The sequence below is a fragment of the Aspergillus ruber genome (genome assembly GCF_000600275.1).
Source record: "Aspergillus ruber CBS 135680 unplaced genomic scaffold scaffold00005, whole genome shotgun sequence".
Taxonomy (NCBI): Eukaryota; Fungi; Ascomycota; class Eurotiomycetes; order Eurotiales; family Aspergillaceae; genus Aspergillus; species Aspergillus ruber.
Window position 1 is genome coordinate 683,647 of NW_024467301.1, and position 18,159 is coordinate 701,805.

At 49.9% G+C, this 18,159-nt stretch overlaps 7 protein-coding genes across 7 annotated transcripts; 2 read left to right on the plus strand and 5 right to left on the minus strand.

Annotated features, from left to right (window-relative positions):
- Positions 1–93: 93 nt before the first annotated feature.
- On the minus strand, positions 94–1,244 carry EURHEDRAFT_375486 (uncharacterized protein; the record flags this gene model as incomplete). The annotated part of the gene is made up of 4 exons (XM_040778748.1): positions 94–452; positions 607–886; positions 936–999; positions 1,063–1,244. The coding sequence occupies 4 exons, from the start codon at positions 1,242–1,244 to the stop codon at positions 94–96; spliced, it is 885 nt and encodes a 294-aa protein (XP_040641349.1).
- Positions 1,245–2,544: 1,300 nt separating this feature from the next.
- EURHEDRAFT_529158 (MFS general substrate transporter) lies at positions 2,545–4,112 on the plus strand (the record flags this gene model as incomplete). Its single annotated transcript, XM_040787098.1, has 4 exons — positions 2,545–2,685; positions 2,737–2,942; positions 3,015–3,121; positions 3,384–4,112. Exons 1-4 carry the CDS (start codon positions 2,582–2,584, stop codon positions 4,110–4,112), a joined length of 1,146 nt encoding a protein of 381 aa, XP_040641350.1. The 5' UTR covers positions 2,545–2,581.
- Positions 4,113–4,539: 427 nt separating this feature from the next.
- Positions 4,540–5,175, plus strand: EURHEDRAFT_422393 (gamma-glutamylcyclotransferase family protein; the record flags this gene model as incomplete). Its single annotated transcript, XM_040783354.1, has 1 exon — positions 4,540–5,175. A coding segment is annotated over one exon (636 nt), but the record flags the coding sequence as incomplete, so codon positions are not given.
- Positions 5,176–5,311: 136 nt separating this feature from the next.
- On the minus strand, positions 5,312–8,873 carry EURHEDRAFT_513516 (UDP-Glycosyltransferase/glycogen phosphorylase; the record flags this gene model as incomplete). The annotated part of the gene is made up of 5 exons (XM_040786174.1): positions 5,312–6,196; positions 6,247–6,299; positions 7,373–8,250; positions 8,311–8,342; positions 8,409–8,873. The coding sequence occupies 5 exons, from the start codon at positions 8,871–8,873 to the stop codon at positions 5,312–5,314; spliced, it is 2,313 nt and encodes a 770-aa protein (XP_040641352.1).
- A 453-nt stretch (positions 8,874–9,326) lies between these two features.
- On the minus strand, positions 9,327–11,207 carry EURHEDRAFT_400667 (MFS transporter; the record flags this gene model as incomplete). Its single annotated transcript, XM_040780024.1, has 2 exons — positions 9,327–10,531; positions 10,586–11,207. The coding sequence occupies 2 exons, from the start codon at positions 11,205–11,207 to the stop codon at positions 9,327–9,329; spliced, it is 1,827 nt and encodes a 608-aa protein (XP_040641353.1).
- A 1,947-nt stretch (positions 11,208–13,154) lies between these two features.
- EURHEDRAFT_450304 (F-box/WD repeat-containing protein) lies at positions 13,155–15,369 on the minus strand (the record flags this gene model as incomplete). The annotated part of the gene is made up of 4 exons (XM_040783874.1): positions 13,155–13,367; positions 13,425–14,136; positions 14,203–14,837; positions 14,905–15,369. 4 exons carry the CDS (start codon positions 15,367–15,369, stop codon positions 13,155–13,157), a joined length of 2,025 nt encoding a protein of 674 aa, XP_040641354.1.
- Positions 15,370–16,673: 1,304 nt separating this feature from the next.
- Positions 16,674–17,910, minus strand: EURHEDRAFT_400669 (Mn(2+) transporter ATX2; the record flags this gene model as incomplete). Its single annotated transcript, XM_040780025.1, has 2 exons — positions 16,674–16,857; positions 16,910–17,910. 2 exons carry the CDS (start codon positions 17,908–17,910, stop codon positions 16,674–16,676), a joined length of 1,185 nt encoding a protein of 394 aa, XP_040641355.1.
- Between the last annotated feature and the right edge of the window lie 249 nt (positions 17,911–18,159).

Genomic DNA, 18,159 nt, shown 5'->3' on the forward strand with positions numbered 1-18,159 from the left:
GAATCGGGATTTGTAGGTCACGGCAGTGGGAAGCCTGCCGCGATCAGGGTGAGAAAGCACATGAATAGGATCGTGCTCGTCGACCAGCGCCTGCTATACTGCATGCGTTACGGCTGGTGCCTGCGCAAAACCGCCAATGTTGCTACCGCCGGTAATGATCAGATGGCCTCCACTTGCAGCAAGGATCTTCTCGAACAGTCCGAGGCCCGTAGGCGTAAAAGAGCGGACGCAAAACTTGCAGTTTCCACCTGGGTACATGATCCCACGTTCCTTTACCACTACATATCCCCGCGTAAAACAGATGCGCGCCACCTCTCCCAGCTCATTGAAGAGGGCCTTTAGTTCTGGACAGTGTGGTGGCGGGTGATCCTGTCCAACATAACCGTACCCACCTCCAAAAATGAGGATGTCTTCACCGGCTTCCGCATCCTTTGCCACAGTTATATTGATATCTTCGACAAGGTGAGCGCGGCGGTGGATTTTGATAGAATGCTATGTTTGCAGGTATAGGTTGGGGGTTTGCAGCCATACTCCTAGTACGTCGTGGACCAGGTTTTTGCAAGCCGTTTCACTCAGCAGTACATTCCCAGTCACGCCAGGACTCACGACGAAGTGATCCGCTCCCAGACGCCCCAGTTGCGATTTCAGCATTGTCACCTCGCCCAGGGAGTTGCGTTGTATGCCCTGCACTTCGCAGTCCTAGAGGAACCTCCCCGCCGAAATCAGTAATGCGGTCGATCAACTTCGTTACAAAGGAATAAATGTTGACCGTAAACCCGTCCACAGTGATGCTTCCCGAGAGATGATCCAATTCGGCTACGGAGTTGAAACCCGGATTCGCACTGAGAAATTCTTCTGGAGAAGTGGCCTGGACGATCGCACCAAGCTGCCGGTTTAGCTTGATGGCTGCATCCAGAGCAACTGGCTCCACATACATGCGTAGGATGTCCTTGCAGAATTCTACCTCTTCGAATAGTTGTGAGAGGACCCAATATACTCCTTCTAGTGTTTGTTAGCTTTAGGTTTACCTTATGTATGTTGTCCCTGAATGTCTGTGCCAACCAAGCCGGAACCTGTTCAAAAGTATTCACCCAAGGGAGTTCAGCGGATGTAAAATTCATAGGCGACTTGACGCCCCATCCGCCGTTGCGAATAGTCTGCCGGAAGATCGACTGCATGTTCTGGTAGATTTTGCTGCCCTTCTCATTGTAGTTGTCGGCCTCTATGAGTGAACATGCGGGCATTGCCACCACCGTTAGTGACGCCCAGGCAAGTCTAGTTCTCACAGGATTGAAGGTTTGGGCCCGCATCCACGATGCGCACCTGGTAACCACGCGCAGCTGAAACTCGGCGGTCATAAGGTTCATGATACCCGCACCAACAAGCAGAACAGTTGTCGTGTGGTCATGGTCCCTCATTAAATTCAGCCATTGGGTTCCAGTCTGGGTGTGGGTACAAGCGCAGAGAATTTCTGCTTCTCGAAGTAGCGATTCCTCCCATTGTATTGTAGTAGTATGCTTTTGTTCTGGAAACCCTGCGATTTCAACCACACGACCATTTGCATATTCCTGCAGGCGGGGAATGATTACAGTATCTTCCACAGCATTGACTTGGAGATATTCCAAGCTTGGCCCAACTATTGGTCCATCAGTTTACTGGTAACTTCTTCACCGTTGCATATCCACACATCTACTGTTTCCGGATTGGTCAATGGTATGGAAAGGTCAGAGCCGGGATCGGAGAAATGAATGTACGTAGACAAGTCTGTCCTAGCACGAGAGGGGAAAATAGTACTAATGAGAAGTTTTAGGTTTCGTTCGGTGGCTTATGACCGTAAGAAAGTGGGATAGTGTTTAGATTTAGTCAAAATTTGCGGAGTGCATAAATCATGTAAATGTTGATCCACAGTCAAAGGACGCTGACTGCATAGCAGTGGTCCCCGACCCTATCATCATCTCATTATATCCAGTCATGCATACGCTTGGACATTCCCGGAATTTGAGCTTCAATTGCTCATGGCCAACCGGGAGAACATATCAAAGTCCGGCATATACGGAAATCAACAGTCTTGCCATATACTGAAGCTGTTTTCTTCTTCACAGAAGTATACTCCGGGTGTGCTGAATCCTTGCTCTAAATTTCTCAGCCTGTATTCCGTAGCTCTGAGTAGCCTTTGACGTCTGATCATGTGCAGTATAGTATATCTTTCCTCCAATACCAAACAGATCTATCCTAGTTGGCCAGGTTCCTGTAATGTACTATGTATTACACTCAATAGTTCAGCTGCATGACACTCAAAATAACCATACTGAATTTTGATCTTGAATTATACGCCGCGTATAGGAGTATCCCATATAATCCCTAAGAAGAGAAACAAACAATGAAAGCGGCAATACAATATTTACACAGCCTCACTAGCCCCCTTATTTCACTGTTTCTCTCAAATAATGGCACCATCGACTTTCGATCTTCAATCAACCGTTATAGATTCTGTTCCCTGAATCTGCCAAGTCACGGCAGCATGGCAGTCATATCTCCTCCACATAGTACTGTGAACAGCAATGCGCAACAAGAATCTCGAATGAACGACTGGAGGGGGCCTGATGATCCGGGTTGCCCTTACAACTGGCCGAAGTGGAAGCGCATCTACATGACCAGCATTCCAGCATTTCTTTGCATCAATGTGTTAGCATACTCCATCAACTCTCGAAGTGTATTAGATTCTGACTGATGCAGGTCCTTCGCCTCTTCTGTTTACACGTCTGGAGCTAACAACATACCAGAGCATTTTGGAGTACATCGCGTAGTATCTCTGCTTGGCCTTTCCCTCTTTCTTTGGGGTCTTGGGCTCGGAGCTGTTATTACAGCACCTGTCAGCGAGTATTATGGTCGCAGGATTGTATATCTAACAACTGTTCCAATCTTCGGGTTGTCCATTCTAGGTTAAGGATTAGCACAAAAATTTGCTGCTTTGGCCGTCTGTCGCTTCTTCGGCGGCTTCTTCGGGAGCGCAGTGGTTTCAAAAGGCGGAGGCACAAATGCAGATCTCTGGCAGCCTGCTCTAGCGGGTTTTGTCTATCCTTTCTACTTCGTGTCTCCTTTTCTTGGCCTAGCCCTTGGTGTGACAGACTGTATTACTCGTTCTATGGTTTTCCATGCTGACCTCTCCTGGACCTGTCACCGGCGGTTTCGTTAGTGAGAACAAGGACTTCCGCTGGCTCGAATGGGTAATTCTCTTCATGGTCGCCTTCAACTAACTCTACTCCATTTCCCAACCTGAAACCTACAAGAAGACCATCCTCCAAAAGCGCGCACGCAAGGAAGAACAATCCAATGCACTCCCACCACCCAAAGTCGCTCTCCCCTTAAGCGCTGTTGTCTAGCGCATCGTCCTCAAACCTTTCAAGATGCTCTTCGTCGAGTCCATTGCGCTCTTCTTGACCATCTACATGGCATTCAACTTTGCCCTTTTTTACAGCTTTTTCGTCGTCTTTCCATATATATTTGGCGGCCAGTATGGCTTCACACCTGGTCAACAGGGGCTTACCTTCATCTCTATTGCACTGGGCTGCGTTATCGGCTTCCTTGCAGTGGTATATATAGACCGGCGAACATATCCTCCATTAGAGGTGAAGTATGGCGTCAGCGCAGTGCCGCCTGAGTACCGTCTTTATGGTACGATGGTAGGCTGTGCCCTCAACCCAGTTAGCCTCTTCTGGTTTGGCTGGACTGCTGACGCAGGTGTGCACTGGCCGAGCCCCGTTGTAGCAGCTGTACCGTTTGCGGTGGGGAACATCATGGTCTACAGCAGCGGTGCGCTATATACTATGAACTCATATGGTTCACTACACGGCGCTAGCGCCCTCAGTGCCAATAGTCTCCTTCGGTATGCAGGTGGAGGTACGTTCCCACTGCTCACTGTGCAGATGTTCTCCTCTTTGGAATTTCGCTGGGCGAGTAGTCTGCTGGGCTTCGTGTCAGTGACATTGGTGCTTGTGCCGTGGGTGCTGTATAAGTATGGGGAGAGGATCAGGGCGCATAGTCAGTATACCACTATCGAGGAGCCGGTATTAGGGAACTCGTTAGTGGAGTTTAGGAATGAGAGAGAGTAGAGACCTAGGTGAGGATGAAATGTCAGCCCTTACGGACTTGTGTACTATTAGAGCAGTAAAAGGGTTATGGAGGTTCGTGTCAACACTAGCGGTTTCATGGTTTTCGGCCTTATGTACCATTTGATGGCCGATTTCGATATAGGTATTCAGCGGTATGTACTAAATTAGGCACTATTGCAAATTTCCATCATGTAATCGAAGATTCCCACTATATTACCCCTCACCTCACGTCAATATCAACCAAATCTCACCATTGCCTTCTCTCCAACCATCAACATCCTCCATCTCACCACGCTCTCCTCCCAAGTCTTGCCTAGCCAACCAAACCACCAAAATGCATCTCCCAGACCAAAATCTCCCCCTGAGCCAGGCAACATTCATCATCAACGAAAAGTCCATTCCTGCAGATATCACAATACAACACCCAACTACAATCACAACCACCTTCCCAGACACAACAAAGCCCAATCCCTCGCGCCCCCTCTACTTCGCCTACGGTTCGAACCTCTCCGCCGTGCAGATGCGCATGCGCTGTACAAATAACCCCGCTTTGTCCGGGAATCCAGTCGCGATTGGAAGATTGGAAGGCTGGAGGTGGATTATTTGTGAGGCCGGCTATGCGAATGTACTCCCACCGAGGGAATTGAGGGTTGAAGAGCAGGTAAAGGCTACTACTGTTGATGATGGGTGTAAGGTGTGGGGTGTTCTGTATGAGATGGCCCCCGAGGATGAATTCCTGCTCGATGGGTACGAAAACGTTGATCATTCCTCTGGCCTGGCTAGCATTGATCTTGGTGGTGTGAGGCCTAGAGAACAGGGCGAGGGCCATTATAACAAGTGGTATCTACCGGCGACAATCACGATGTGGCTGGATGGGGAGCAAGAGAAAGCTAGAGGGGGTGGTGGGAAGGAGATTGTTTTGGTTTATGTGGATGAGAAACGGGTGCGGATGGGTCCGCCGAAGGAGGAGTATGTTGGGAGGATGAATCGAGCGATTCGAGAGGCGGAGGAGTTGGGAGTGGATAGGGTTTGGGTGAGGGATGTCATGAGGAGGTTTATTCCTGATGTATAGGTATAGTATATAGTATAGTGATGGATATTAGATCGTATGTAGTTAGACTACAGCATCCGGAAGAGGAAGACTGTAATGGGTTGAGAAATTCCGATCCTTATAGATATATACACTCTATCTAAGCAACTCAGTTATTAGCAAACGGCAGCCCAACTTCCTTCCGAATTGCCCCATAAACAGCTGCAACATCCCCCTTCTCCCCCCTCTCCTTCTTAACTTCCTGCAAGTACCCGTCCGTAACCTCCACACTCCTCAACCTCATACCCCCCTCGCTTGCCAACGTACTCGCATGGCGCAGGTCCTTCCTTGCAAGATCGACAGCGAAAAGAGGCTCCTCACGCTTGTGGTAGTCACCCGAGGTCATCCGTTCTGCGTACTTTGCGAATGCGCCGGGGAACATTGTAGTAACCCATTGCTCGTACATCTCCGCACCCAGGCCGGTCTTCTCGGCTGCGGTGACGCCTTCGGCAAGTGATTCGACCATGTTGAGGATGAATGTGTTGCCGAGGACCTTCATGAGACTCGCGCGGCCGACGTCCTCGTTGCCAGTGAGTGGGAGGGTAGCACGCGCAGTAACACCGTCCAGGTACGGCCGCACACGCTCAATTGCCTCTGCAGATCCAGCAGGCACAACAACCAACTGTCCTGCAACAGCCATATTCGGTGCACCAAACACCGGGCATGCGACGAATGCCGCTCCCCGCTGGCTAAGTGCAGCCTGCGTCTTCCTTGAGGTGTCGGGGTGCACGGTCGAGCAGTCGACAAAGGTCTTACCCGAGATATCCAAACCCTTGGCTTCCAGAATGGCGGCGAAGATCTGATTGAGCGCCGGGTCATCACCGACACAAATAAAGATTAGGGTTGCGGGGTTCACGGCTTCGGGGAGGGACGGGGCGACGCTGGCTTTGTTGGGGGGAAGAGTCGAGACCAAAGACTCCGCCTTGGAGGTTGTGCGGTTGTAGACGGCCAGAGAGGACTGAGGACCTTTCTCGGCAATGTTTTGGACCATGCCCTATGCGCTTGTCAGTACTTGTACAGAGGTAGGATGTAGAGATGACGTACTCGGCCGATATTGCCCAGACCGATCCATGCAACGTGTTGGTTGGCCATTGTGTCTGAGGTGCAATTGATTCAATTGAGTGAGCAAAATGTTATGTGATAGTGTGTAACTTCCGGGGAGGAAGACGATGTATTTTATATCAATGACGCTGATTTATAAGCCTGGAATTCGTCCGCGATGTTGATTCTTCGGATTTGAGGCTCGGGCTTAAGAGCGGGGAGGAGCGGAGGGATTCCCCGCCCTATACCAGATCGGGATTAGTGTCCGCTACTAGATATCAACAGTATAACTCTACTGTACCCTAATACATACAAATCCTTCGGCCTTCGGCATCAACTAAGCCCGAGTAGCTGTATAGGTAGTGACTCACTGTAAAGCTGAAAGTGAATGCCAGAGGCCCCTAAGGATCGCTGCTATTCACTGTCATTACTCCCTAGAGACTTACTTCGCTCATCACGTAGCATCTTTGTCATCTACTTCACTTCTATGCAAATACTACAACTATTCATCTGCCCAGACCAAGTATCTGAATAGAAGATACAAGGCAGCTTTTTTACTAGAGACAACTAGCTCAAATTATCACATCAGAGTCTTCATAACTATCCAGCACGACGTGAGACATGGAACTCTACAATGGTGAATTGAAAAACATTAGCCTTCTCTACGACATATGTCTATGGCAGTCAGAGAACAAGCCCTGCATTCCCTCTGTGCTATCTTCCATAGTCTGGGGTAGATCACTGTTATGACGGGACTATGCATCGTTTGGTTTAATAAGATTGCCATTAAGACGAGGAAGCACAAATCGGATTATACTTTAGTTGAGAAAATAGGCGAAATATACAGAGTATGCCATGGCAATACATTCATCCAAACCCGCTACTTCAAAACTATCCATTTATTCCATAAACCGATTATTCAAGCTCTGCGTATTAACAATTAAGCATTAGCACAATACACTGTACGAGTAAACACTCCTTCAATTCTCCGCCCTCAAACCACCACAATCAACTCGAACAACAATCACGTAAAAGGTACCTCAGAAAGGCCCAGGGTAAGTCTCCCCCGTCCGCCGAAAATTAATCGTCCAGGTATGCCTCGGCTTTACAAACTCTATAATCTTCTCACACGCCACAACACGACCCTCTTTACCATTCAACTCAGACGCAACCTCCCGCGCGCGCCGCTGCACTTTGATCTTCAGCACACTGGCCAGCATACGTTTCAGCGTCTGTCCGAGTTCGTAGCCTTTTACAGCAGGTGCGCTCTGGCGGTTTCCCCAGACTCCGACGCCTAGGTATTCGACACGGTGGGCAAAGTCGTATGTGTCTAACCAGATGGGGAGGACAACTTGGGGGACGCCGGCTTTGATGGCTTCGTAGAAGGTATTGGCGCCACCGTGGTGCACGATACATTCCACACGTCCGCTCTGTAGGATGCAGATAGGTTCCACGGGCAACCAAGGCATCGTGCGCACGCGTCCTTCGCCGATATCTGAAGACAAACACTCCAACGTCTCCTCTTGCGCGGTGCTCTGCGGCTCAGCACGTGGTAGTTTCCAAAGGACCTGCATGTCTGGCCTCGTCTCCAACAACATCTTCAATCCCCTCGCAAACTGTCTCTCCATAGATGGGGTGAACACCACAAGCGAGCCCAGACTAACAAGAACAGTCGGCCTCTGAGCAAGCCAATGCGCCAGATCCGGATGCTCGTCGCAGATAGGGGCGTAGGGTCGCAATATCGGCCCGCAATGAGTAAATTTGCCAGGCAGGAAACAGGGCAATTCACACTCAACATGACCAGGGAGAAGAACGGCGAGAACTTTCTTGTCATCCGGATTGACAAACATATCGGGAATGGCGTGCTTAATACCGTGGCGCTTGCGCGCTCTCTCGACCTGCTTCAGTTGAGGACTAGACTTGACCGCGGCCAGCAAGCGCAAACCAAGAATAGCATTAGGAAGCATCAAGCTCCACGGCAGCGGATAAGGATATCCCGAGCACAACCTGCCATCACACAGTCAACTCAACGCCCATCCACACATATGTCAAGAAGAGAAAATATACATAGGAAACTTCCACAACCCCGCTAACTTCGGCTGCGCAACATGTTCCCTAAACGTATTCGGACTCAGCACCACAAACCTCCTCCCAATCGACCGCACCGCATCCAACCCTGGTCCAAACAACGGATCAACTACAACCAACTGCGGACCAACTCTCTCAATCACATCCACACACCCAGCATATATCGCAACATATTCCTCCCCACTCCACGGCGCGACCATCTTCGCCAACACATCCTTGTACGCCTGGCACGCAGCCTGGAAGCCCAGTCCGTGAAGTTTGAAGGCCTTGCTGGCGTTGAAGTTGTGGCGTTGTTCCAGGGCTTGTTTCATGGAGGGGCCCGGAAGGATGTGGAAGGTTGCTGGGCGGACTCGGGCGGAGCGCGAGGAAACGGGGAGGAAGGAGATGGCGCGGAGATTGAGTTGGGAGATGGAGACGCGGAGGGAGGCGAAGGAGGCGATGTGGATGGTGTAGGTTGGGCGGAGGAGGAATTCGTGGGCGACGGCTAGACAGACAGAGGCCTGGCCTAGTTCGCTGTTGGTGAGAAAGAGGATGGTGGGCATGTTTGCATGGTTGGAGGAGAGAAAGAAAGGGAAGGTGAGGAGGGCAACAACGATGGAGGTGGGAGTGAAAAATTGTTTTGGGAATGATAACCACAACAAAGGGAAGGCAGTGAAAAACCAGTTCAATCCACCTGAGAGTGAATATCTGTTCATGCCTGTTCACATTAATATTATGCACTATTGTCTATGCAGAAATGTATGTACAAGGATCCCACCTTGCCCTATCTATATACACTTTTTTCTATCCCTGATACCCAAGATTTTGAGTCGATCAACGCTGTAGACTTCGACCATGGTCTTCGTCGTCAACTGACGGGATGATTCACCCAAAGCAGGTTATAGATCAACCAACCTGGCCGGTGCTGATGCATGGTCGTGGTTTAGAACCACGATGAGTTCAACGAGACTAAGCTTATGCCAAACCACAAAAAAAAAAAAAAAAAAAAAAAAAAATCAAATCTTCGCACGATGACCACTAATAGCTGAATGCCGCGTGTTCACCCGATCAATATTATACGGATTCTCTTCATATTGCGTAGCAATAGTCTGTCGCGACGCATGGGAACCCGCCCTACTCCTCGTCATCCGTCGCGAAGAGGGCACGGTCGAGAGACTCGCAGCGACATCACTGTCGCTGTCACTGCCACTGCCAGCGTTATTCTCAGCATCATTCGATGCAGCGCTCTTCTCGTTGGCTGGTTCGTCGTGCGGCGCTTCGGCTAGGTGCTTCATTGTGAGTCGTTGCATGAAGGCGTCGGCTTCGGCGGCATAGGTGCAGCGCTTGCGGATGCGGGGGCCGTAGAAGTAGAAGATAATCGGGAAAGGAATACAGGCCACAGCAAGGAAGGCTGGGATGCACGTTGCCCAATGGATGCCCAGGTTGTGGTACATGTAGGTGGTAAAAAGGGGAAAGATAGCGCCGAAAAGTGATCGCAGAGCTGAATTGGCTGCCAGGACAGAGGCAGCAAAGATCGTGTATGAGTCCACCAGATAGTTCATGACTCCCAGGAATACCAAAACCATACCGAATCCAAACGGAGCTCCAGCTGCGACGGAACACAGCCAGTGGATAGACGGAGAGTTAGTCCAGGCGAACCAGAACAGCCCGATTGGTAGGGAAATGGCCCCCACAATACCGATTGGCAGACGCATCTCCGGAGGAAGACGTCCTGTCGTCTTATGCGCTAGCTTCATGTACTTCAAGTTATCGATAAGGGTATAAGTGAACGCAATCATCATCCCCACCAGGACGCCAACGAAAGCCAACCCCCCGATCCCTTGACTCCAGCCACGGACTTCTTGGAAGACGATTGGATAGGCGGCGAACAACATATACAGGGTACCATAGATGATGGCCATGTAGATGCTGGACAAGAGCACGATGGGCTCACGGAACAGCAAAATCCATGGCCGCGAGAGCGATGTCTTCAACATCTGAAGCGTCGACACGCCACCTCGGTCGATATCGAGTCGGCTCTGGTAGACTTTGCCGGTTACCTCAGAGAGCTTCTCAGCTCGCCGGCGCAGCAGGACGGGCGCATATGTCTCGGGCAAGCAGAAGGTAATGACCAGCCATATAACGCCCGTAAATGCTGCCAACAGGCCTAGAACCCAGCGCCAGCCAGCTGCTTCACCAAGGAAACCTCCAATGATGGGACCTGATCTATATCAGCAACGTCTTCACCTCTAACGTGGAGTCTTTGAAAGCATACCCAAGCAGGGACCCAAAAACGGCGCTGCAGAATACATGCTAACCGCAATCCCCCGTTCCGACGACGCGAACATGTCCGCAATAGTTCCACCAGAGTTCCCAAATGGCGAAGAACCAAAGAAACCACCAAAAAAGCGCAGAATAATCAATGTCTGAATGTTCTGCGAACCACAAGCACCAGCATTAAACGCCGTCATTAACCCATAAGTCATGATAAAGATATTCCTCCTCCCAAAAGTCTCACTTAACGGCGCCCAAATAAGAGGCCCGAAAGCAAACCCCAGAACAAACAACGACACACCCAAGATGGCGATTTCCTCCGATGCATTGAAATCCGTCACGATCTGGGAGATGCCTCCCGAGTACGCAGACGACACCAGCGACACCGCCAGCGTGATGAAAGAAGCCAGGAACGTGATGGACCATTTCTTAACGTACCCCCAGTTCATGGGGTTGCGCGGGTCCTGGGGGATCCAAGAGATGGCATATGGATCCTCTGGTGTGCCGGATCCATCGTAGGGGAAGTTGGTGACCTCGTCGGTCAGGATCTTTTGGTCCCAGACTGTGCGCCAGAAGGGGATTTTGGAGGGCCCGGGTGCCTCGCCCGTAGGCTTTGTTGTCATGTCTATGATAACTGGGCGTATGTCAGGTTGATGCTCTACTCCGAAGGACATGCACCGTCCGATACAATAAGTTCACTCGATCGCGGTAAAAAATCTTAATAATTGGGAAGATTGACAGAGGGGAAACTCAGAATAAGAAAAAGTGGGAAACGACAAAGCTGATGTTGACGTTTCACCAAAAAAAAAAAAAAAAAGCCGAGTTGAACCTCGGTTTGGAATGCAGAATAATCACCGAATAGATTGTGTATTGAATATCGGCAACGAACTTCCGAATTAGTGGAATCTCAGCCTGTCTTCTCTTGATACAATAGACTGGTGTTATCAGTAAGTAACCTGCAAGGGAGAGAAAAACAAGGATAATGCCAGATATTCCTTTACAACAAACCATGGGCGCTGATAATCAATAATGTTTACATACTCTGCATGGATCGACCTTGCATCCCTAACATGTCAGCGACACGCCAACTGTCCGCGAACAAGATCTTGTAAACTCAGAAGCAAACTTATGCAGAAGCAGAGCGGCCATTATGCAATCTTGCGACCCAGTCCAGACTGCATAGTAGTACTTTACTCTGGCCAGCGAGATCTAGCAGCCGATCGGCCATCGGAGGTGATGTTCTAGTCAGTCACGGCGTCGTATCCGATACGCCACGGCAGAGAAAGCTTGTCTGGCTGTCGGTGTACAGGTGTTGGGTCGGGAAACTTTGAGCATATATAATTTTCCCGGAGTTCTCCCGCGTCCTAGTAGTCTCCCTTAGGGCCATCGGAAAATTGGTATGGACGTGTCGATAAATCTGAGATCACATTCGCGTTTGGCTAGTCTGGATTGGCAACTAGACGATCACCTCAAACCCACAGTTGCGAGATCTTCTCATATCCGGTTCTAAACCTGACTGCAGTGGTGAAACATGCCTTTATCGCAAGCCTGGCCTAACATTCTCCAAGGTGGGCTTCAATGCTGGGCAGATGGTGGTATAACCGTGCATTCACATTCATGGCCGCGTCTGCCGGTAACAACCCACGAGGATCAAGGATGGCGGGATTTGCACCTTTATATTACTATTTAATAGCTACCAACAGACTGGCATACGATCGCAATGCAGGTCTCCCAGCATCTGCATCTGCGTAATTGATAGCGATGGGATCCCCGCTATCCGACCTTATAGGGCGCTGTAACAGTGGAACGACGGTGCACGGCAGGTGATGCTGTGTTTGCACGAGGGTATCCGTACTCAGTTGGCCAGCTGCGGCTGTTATTGCAGGGTGGGTAGTGTGTCCATTGTATAGCTCGCTATATATTTTCCATTACACCAGGTGGACGGCAATAGATGACTGGGAGATGTGCATTGCCGGTCCGGTGCCAGACACCCTTGCAATGTCTATTGATACAAGGTCAGAGATCTGCAAGATTGATTGATATACTCTTTATCAACAACTACTACAAAATAGCATGGTAAAGACGCAAGTAAATATCCGTAATATGCAATCATTGCTAAACAACATGCACCATGAAACCCACCACCTGCAGAATACCAAAGACGAAAAATACAAATAAACATCCCAGATGGCAAAAATAAAGTATATCGTATCACCTCCATAGGTGGGTATCATCGAACCTTCAAGTCCAAGAAGATCCGCTATTCGAAAAAGGTGTAAAAAAGAAAAGAAGTAATAGAGTCGTCAAGTTGAATGAAACACGCCCACCGTCCAATCTAACTCCGCAATTTGATGATTGCATGCACGCGAAGACGCCACGCCATGGCTAAGAAACGCATTATATGAATGAGTACCAGCTCCTGAAGGGATCCGCTGATGTTTGACAGACCTAGGCGCTTGAACGTTGAGCACTCGTCTGAAATCATTAGATAGTTGTTGTGTAGAACAAGAGGAGAAATCTGCCGAAGGCGTCCGACTCCGAAGGCAAATGATGGGGATAAAGCATATCTATCATGGTGCGTCGGGCATCATTTGGTCGTCATCGCTGTTCAGGGCCACGTCAGGTGGAGGTGCCGAGTAAAGCGTTCTCTGCCTGTTCGTGCTCTCTACAAGCCCGTCATCATTGCCGATCGACGACGAACAGATACCTGGCGTACTAGAGGCGCTTTCGACAATCACGGAATCTTTCCCACTGTCCTCCGGAGGCGGCGAGAATGTCCAAATCTAGAATCACCATCAGCTATCCGTCTGCAACCCCACATCAATGGTTAGAAAACGTACCTCCATCACAGTGCGACCACCTCGGTTCATCATGATAACAGCCCTGTCCTCTTCAAACGCAATGCGCCAGACATCCTGTGCAGGCGCAGATAGTTCACGTAGCAACTGACTGGTTTCCAGACTCCAAATCCGTACTCGGCCATCGCTACCACCACTCACAATACGGTTGCTATCGAATTGAAGACTCGTCACGCTGTTGTCGTGAGCGGCCAAGCGATGGATAGGGGCCATCTTAGTTAATGACCAAACCCGAATTGAGCCGTCAGAACCTCCAGTCACCAGTGTATCGCCCTGCATCTGCAACTGCCCAACCAAAGATGTATGCCCCTGTAGGATGGCATGGCACTGGCCTGTGTGCGGGTCCCATACGCGAACACTCGTGTCAAGACTTCCCGTTGCGATCCGCTTTCCGTCAAAAGCAATTGCGTAGATCTGACTAAAATGGCCGGTCAGGGTACGCTGGCATCGCCCTTCGGAAATGCTCCAAACCCTCGCAGTCGTATCGTAGCTTCCAGAAACAACAGTATCCCCATGAATCGCAAGACAGCGGACACTAGCCTGATGGCCAACCAGGACATTCCGGCATGTACCCGTCGCTAGATCCCATATCCGCAGCGTCGAATCTCTAGACCCCGAGATTGCTGTCTTCGAATCCGACATCTGTAAGCAACGAACGGTCGATGTATGGCCACGTAGTAAATGAAGGCTCTCCCTGGATCGAAAATCGGTTACGTTAGTCATATCCCTTCCGCTAAAGTCTCCCATGTTTCTGCCTTACCCGGTTGCCATGTTCCAAACTCTAACTTCGCGGTCACAACCGCCGCTAACCAGAATGTCATCCCATGGAACCATCGTCCATACACCCATCACGTGGCCCTGTAGGGTTCTATGGTTGTTTCCGTTGGTATCGTACACATGGATCTTAGCGTTATCCATGGCGAAGATAATATATTTTGGCGTCAAGTGTAGGGTCGTGACTACACCTAGATCGAGCGTAACATGTTGCGTACATCTCCCGCCTTTATTCCACGCAGACTCAACCATGTACTTTTGTTTGAAGTGAGACCGGTAGGACGCTGGACGGGGACGGCGCTTTCGAGACGGAGCGCTACTCGACAAGGATGTCACAGGCCAATTTCCGGAGAGCGTGCGGGACAAATCACGAGAAGTATCAGACAAGCTAGGTCTTTCTCGCAGCCCGTTGAACGAGCGTGCTTTCGAAGCCGTCTGTAGGGGCTGGCTATGAAAAGGGTCGACAAAGCTTTGGCCATCTTCGGAAAATCGCCGGTACATATATGCATGCTTTTCACAAAGGTTCTTCCATGTGATGTCATCACTCAACAATTCCCGCCAGTGTCTCGATACTTGGGATGCCCTTGCGAGGGTCTGAGGATCATCGATGAAGGAGAGTACCTAGGCACAAGGAAGAAAAACCAAAGTCAGCGCCCCTGAATATCCGAGTCCTAAAGAACAGCCTTACCCTTAAGCACAATTCATTCGGAAACACCATAAACGGATCCTTCCTCAATCGCGGGCTGACAAAGCTCGAAACAAAACTGAGTTGTTTGCTATCGCAGAGACCCAATATGCCCATCAAGAATTTTTGTCTTTTCGCATTCGGCAGGGAGGAGAAATGCATGCGAGCATTAACCAGAAACGCGTCATCTTCATCATCATCAGCAGCAGCAGATGACTGCCAGTTTAGGGGTCGCTGATGAGGCGTCGGACTAGGCGCAGGTGTAGGAGGCGATGCCGGAGCGGATGGTAGGAGGTTTGGAGGGATCGAAGTAACGGTCTTGTTTCGACTGCTGTGGTTGTGGTGGTGGTCACTGCCGCCGCTGCTGGACGGCGCCACGGGCCTCGACAGACCGGATACCGAATCCCTGCCTGCAGAAGATCGGGGTTGCGCAGTCACAAACTGCTCAGACACACTCAGGGGATGCATCTCACTGACTGACCGGGATCAGCGGGCAAATGCTGAAGAAACAGATCTATGGAATGCTGTGACGTCGGAAAGGCTGGTTGGTCTTTTGCGAGTCCGAGTGCCCAAAGGACTGGTAAAGAAGTAGAACCACCGCCCAACCTTTTTTTAAGGTTTATCGAAATAACCTCACACAACCCTTTCAGGGTTTGATCTCAGTCATAGAGAAGTATAACACAGAAACCAAGGAGGGAGAGGGGGGTAAGAGCGAGGAATGCTGTCCGGGGAGGCGGGTTGTCGGGATGCAGTCTTCGAGGTAGTCGGGACGGTCGGGCGAGAAACGAATGGTCAGGGGGAGGTTGACAAGGTGGAAAACACGATGAGGATTATAACGGGAAAGAGGACGGTATAGAATCTGAGAAAGAGAGAAGGAATTATAAAAAGAAAAAAAGAAAAAAGACAAGAGGGTAGAGTGAAAGGACAGAGAAGCCGGTCGAGGGCCGAGAGAGTAGTAGCCGTAGCGGCAGTAGTAGTAAGAGCAATACAGGGCAGAGTCTCGATCACGAGAGGGGAGGTCAGGTGCCAGCACGGGGCCGTAGGAAGTGATAGTACTTTAACAACACCATTTACAAGCACACCATTTATATGGCCATTTTCATTCACTGTTTTCTTCTGACCTGTCAGTGAAAGAAAAAAGCAAATATGCTACTCCGTACATTATTCTTCTCCCACTAAACCACACTAAAGCTGTGGCGCGTCGCTACAGAGGCCATCAAGAAGGCAAAGGCAATGTCTTTCGTCAAGAGGCAAGATGCATACAGTTGCCTCTTTTTTAATAAGAGGATATTGATCACATTTTTCATTTCAAGCTCCTTCACCCCGATTCTACTCCGTATATAGAGTAATACAGTCGGCTTCAGAATCAACCACCACCCCGTATACAGTCGACTCCGGCGCAAAGGATAATTCAACCCGGATCTTTCCACGGCAGATACACTTTGCCCCGAGACCCTGGGTTTGATTTCTCGAGATGCCGGGTTGGACCATGGATCACCAGTTGGTCCCCGATCGATGATTCGAGACTGACGAAGTGTTTCATCATCACTCGGTGGCTTTCAGATATACAACAAAATTTTATTCTCCCAAATACAACAAAAAAGCACATGCTTTGCAATAGTTCTCTCCTCTGTAGAACATCGTGGATATAAAACCAAGCTAGACTCCGGTATCTAAACAAAAAGAGGTAATAAGCCATTAAAAAAAAAAAGGGCACAGAAAAGAACTAGGCAAAAAAAAAGTTTTCAAGAGAAAAAAAAGAAGCAAGAATGTCAGTGAGCATGGCCGATCTGAAGGAACAACGGCAAGATCATGCCAACGACAGATGCGATTAAGTCTCTCATCGACTTGTCTGATTTGAGCGGAATATCCCTCGGGTCTCCGTATCCATTAACGTGCACCTCGCGCGACGAAGAGTTCGGGCTGTTCTCCTGCATCGTATGCATTGCAACATACCTACATCTCATTAGCCGCTAGACCACTGGTAAAAGGGCGTTGGGAAACTTACAAGAATGTACCACCGGAAAAGAGAAGCAGCATCCCAGTCCGCCATTGGGTGCCAGTTGTATCCCCACTGGTTCCTGAGCCCATCAGGTGCACAAACAAAAAGGTCGCAAGGGCACCCATGGGGGCTGCCAGGCTGAAAACCAACAAATGTGCTCTCGCAGCACGGCTGGAAAGCCCTTGCTTTAGCAATATAGATGTAAGCCCAAACGACGCAGGTGCCTTGTGAACCATAATCGCCAGGAAAATAATAAAGCTCAGCCCCGTGTCCGAGGTCGACGCCCCCAGCGCAATTCCATCAGCAGCTGCATGGATGACGAGACCGGTGGTGGTTGCGAAACTGTGACTGCGTCTGGGAGAAGTTGCGGCGTCCAGTAATCCACCCTCCCGTGAAGGCGAAGACGTTCGCCGCAATCCCGACCCCAAATTGTCCAAAGAGATGTGATACGGTGGCCTCTGTTGCTTTGAAGTAGACGCGAATTCGGGCAGTTTGTCGATCATGTACATCAAGATGAAGCCGCTGACGAGGGCAACACCAATCCAAGCATGGGGCGAGCTCTCTTCGTCGTGATCTTCATCTGCCTTGTCCTGAGATGTATCCTCCTTCCTTCCATGCAGACCGCGATGCTCGTTGTTGTGTGTAACATACACCGCACCTTCCGGTGCAGAGGATAGTCCCGGTAATGTGAGGGATGAACGAGGAATAATGTAATTCTCTGGTTGCGAATCAACCGTCGCAGCCACGACTGGAGCCTCCTGTTGCCAATCCACCCCTGCACCCCGAGCACTGATGTCTTTCTGGCCACTGTGCAATCTCGCACTGTAAAGGGTGTCGACCCCTTCGGGAATGATCACTATCAATGATGTTCCAACCAAAACTCCCATGCCAAGCGAGGATATTAATCGCAATTGAGAAGCGGAAAGCGCAAATGCCAGAGGTAATGAGCCGACAACAAAGGATCTATAAGCAGAGAGATCTGTTAGTTCACCATTTCCATGCCGCATGAAGATCCAGGATTTTGGCAACTCACGTAATTGCCATCACAATGCTCAGGACGAGCAATGTGAAAAGTCCCTCCATAATGGCCTCTTATCCCTAGAGTTTGACACTCGTGACAGACTCTATAGACCTTCAATCATGATGCCAAACCACCGTGTATTGTTGTGTTCGCGTGGGACTTCTCCCGGATATAGCGAAGCGGAGTTGTGTGCTGGAACCGACAGGATAGGCAGGAGTAGTTACGAAGAAAAAAA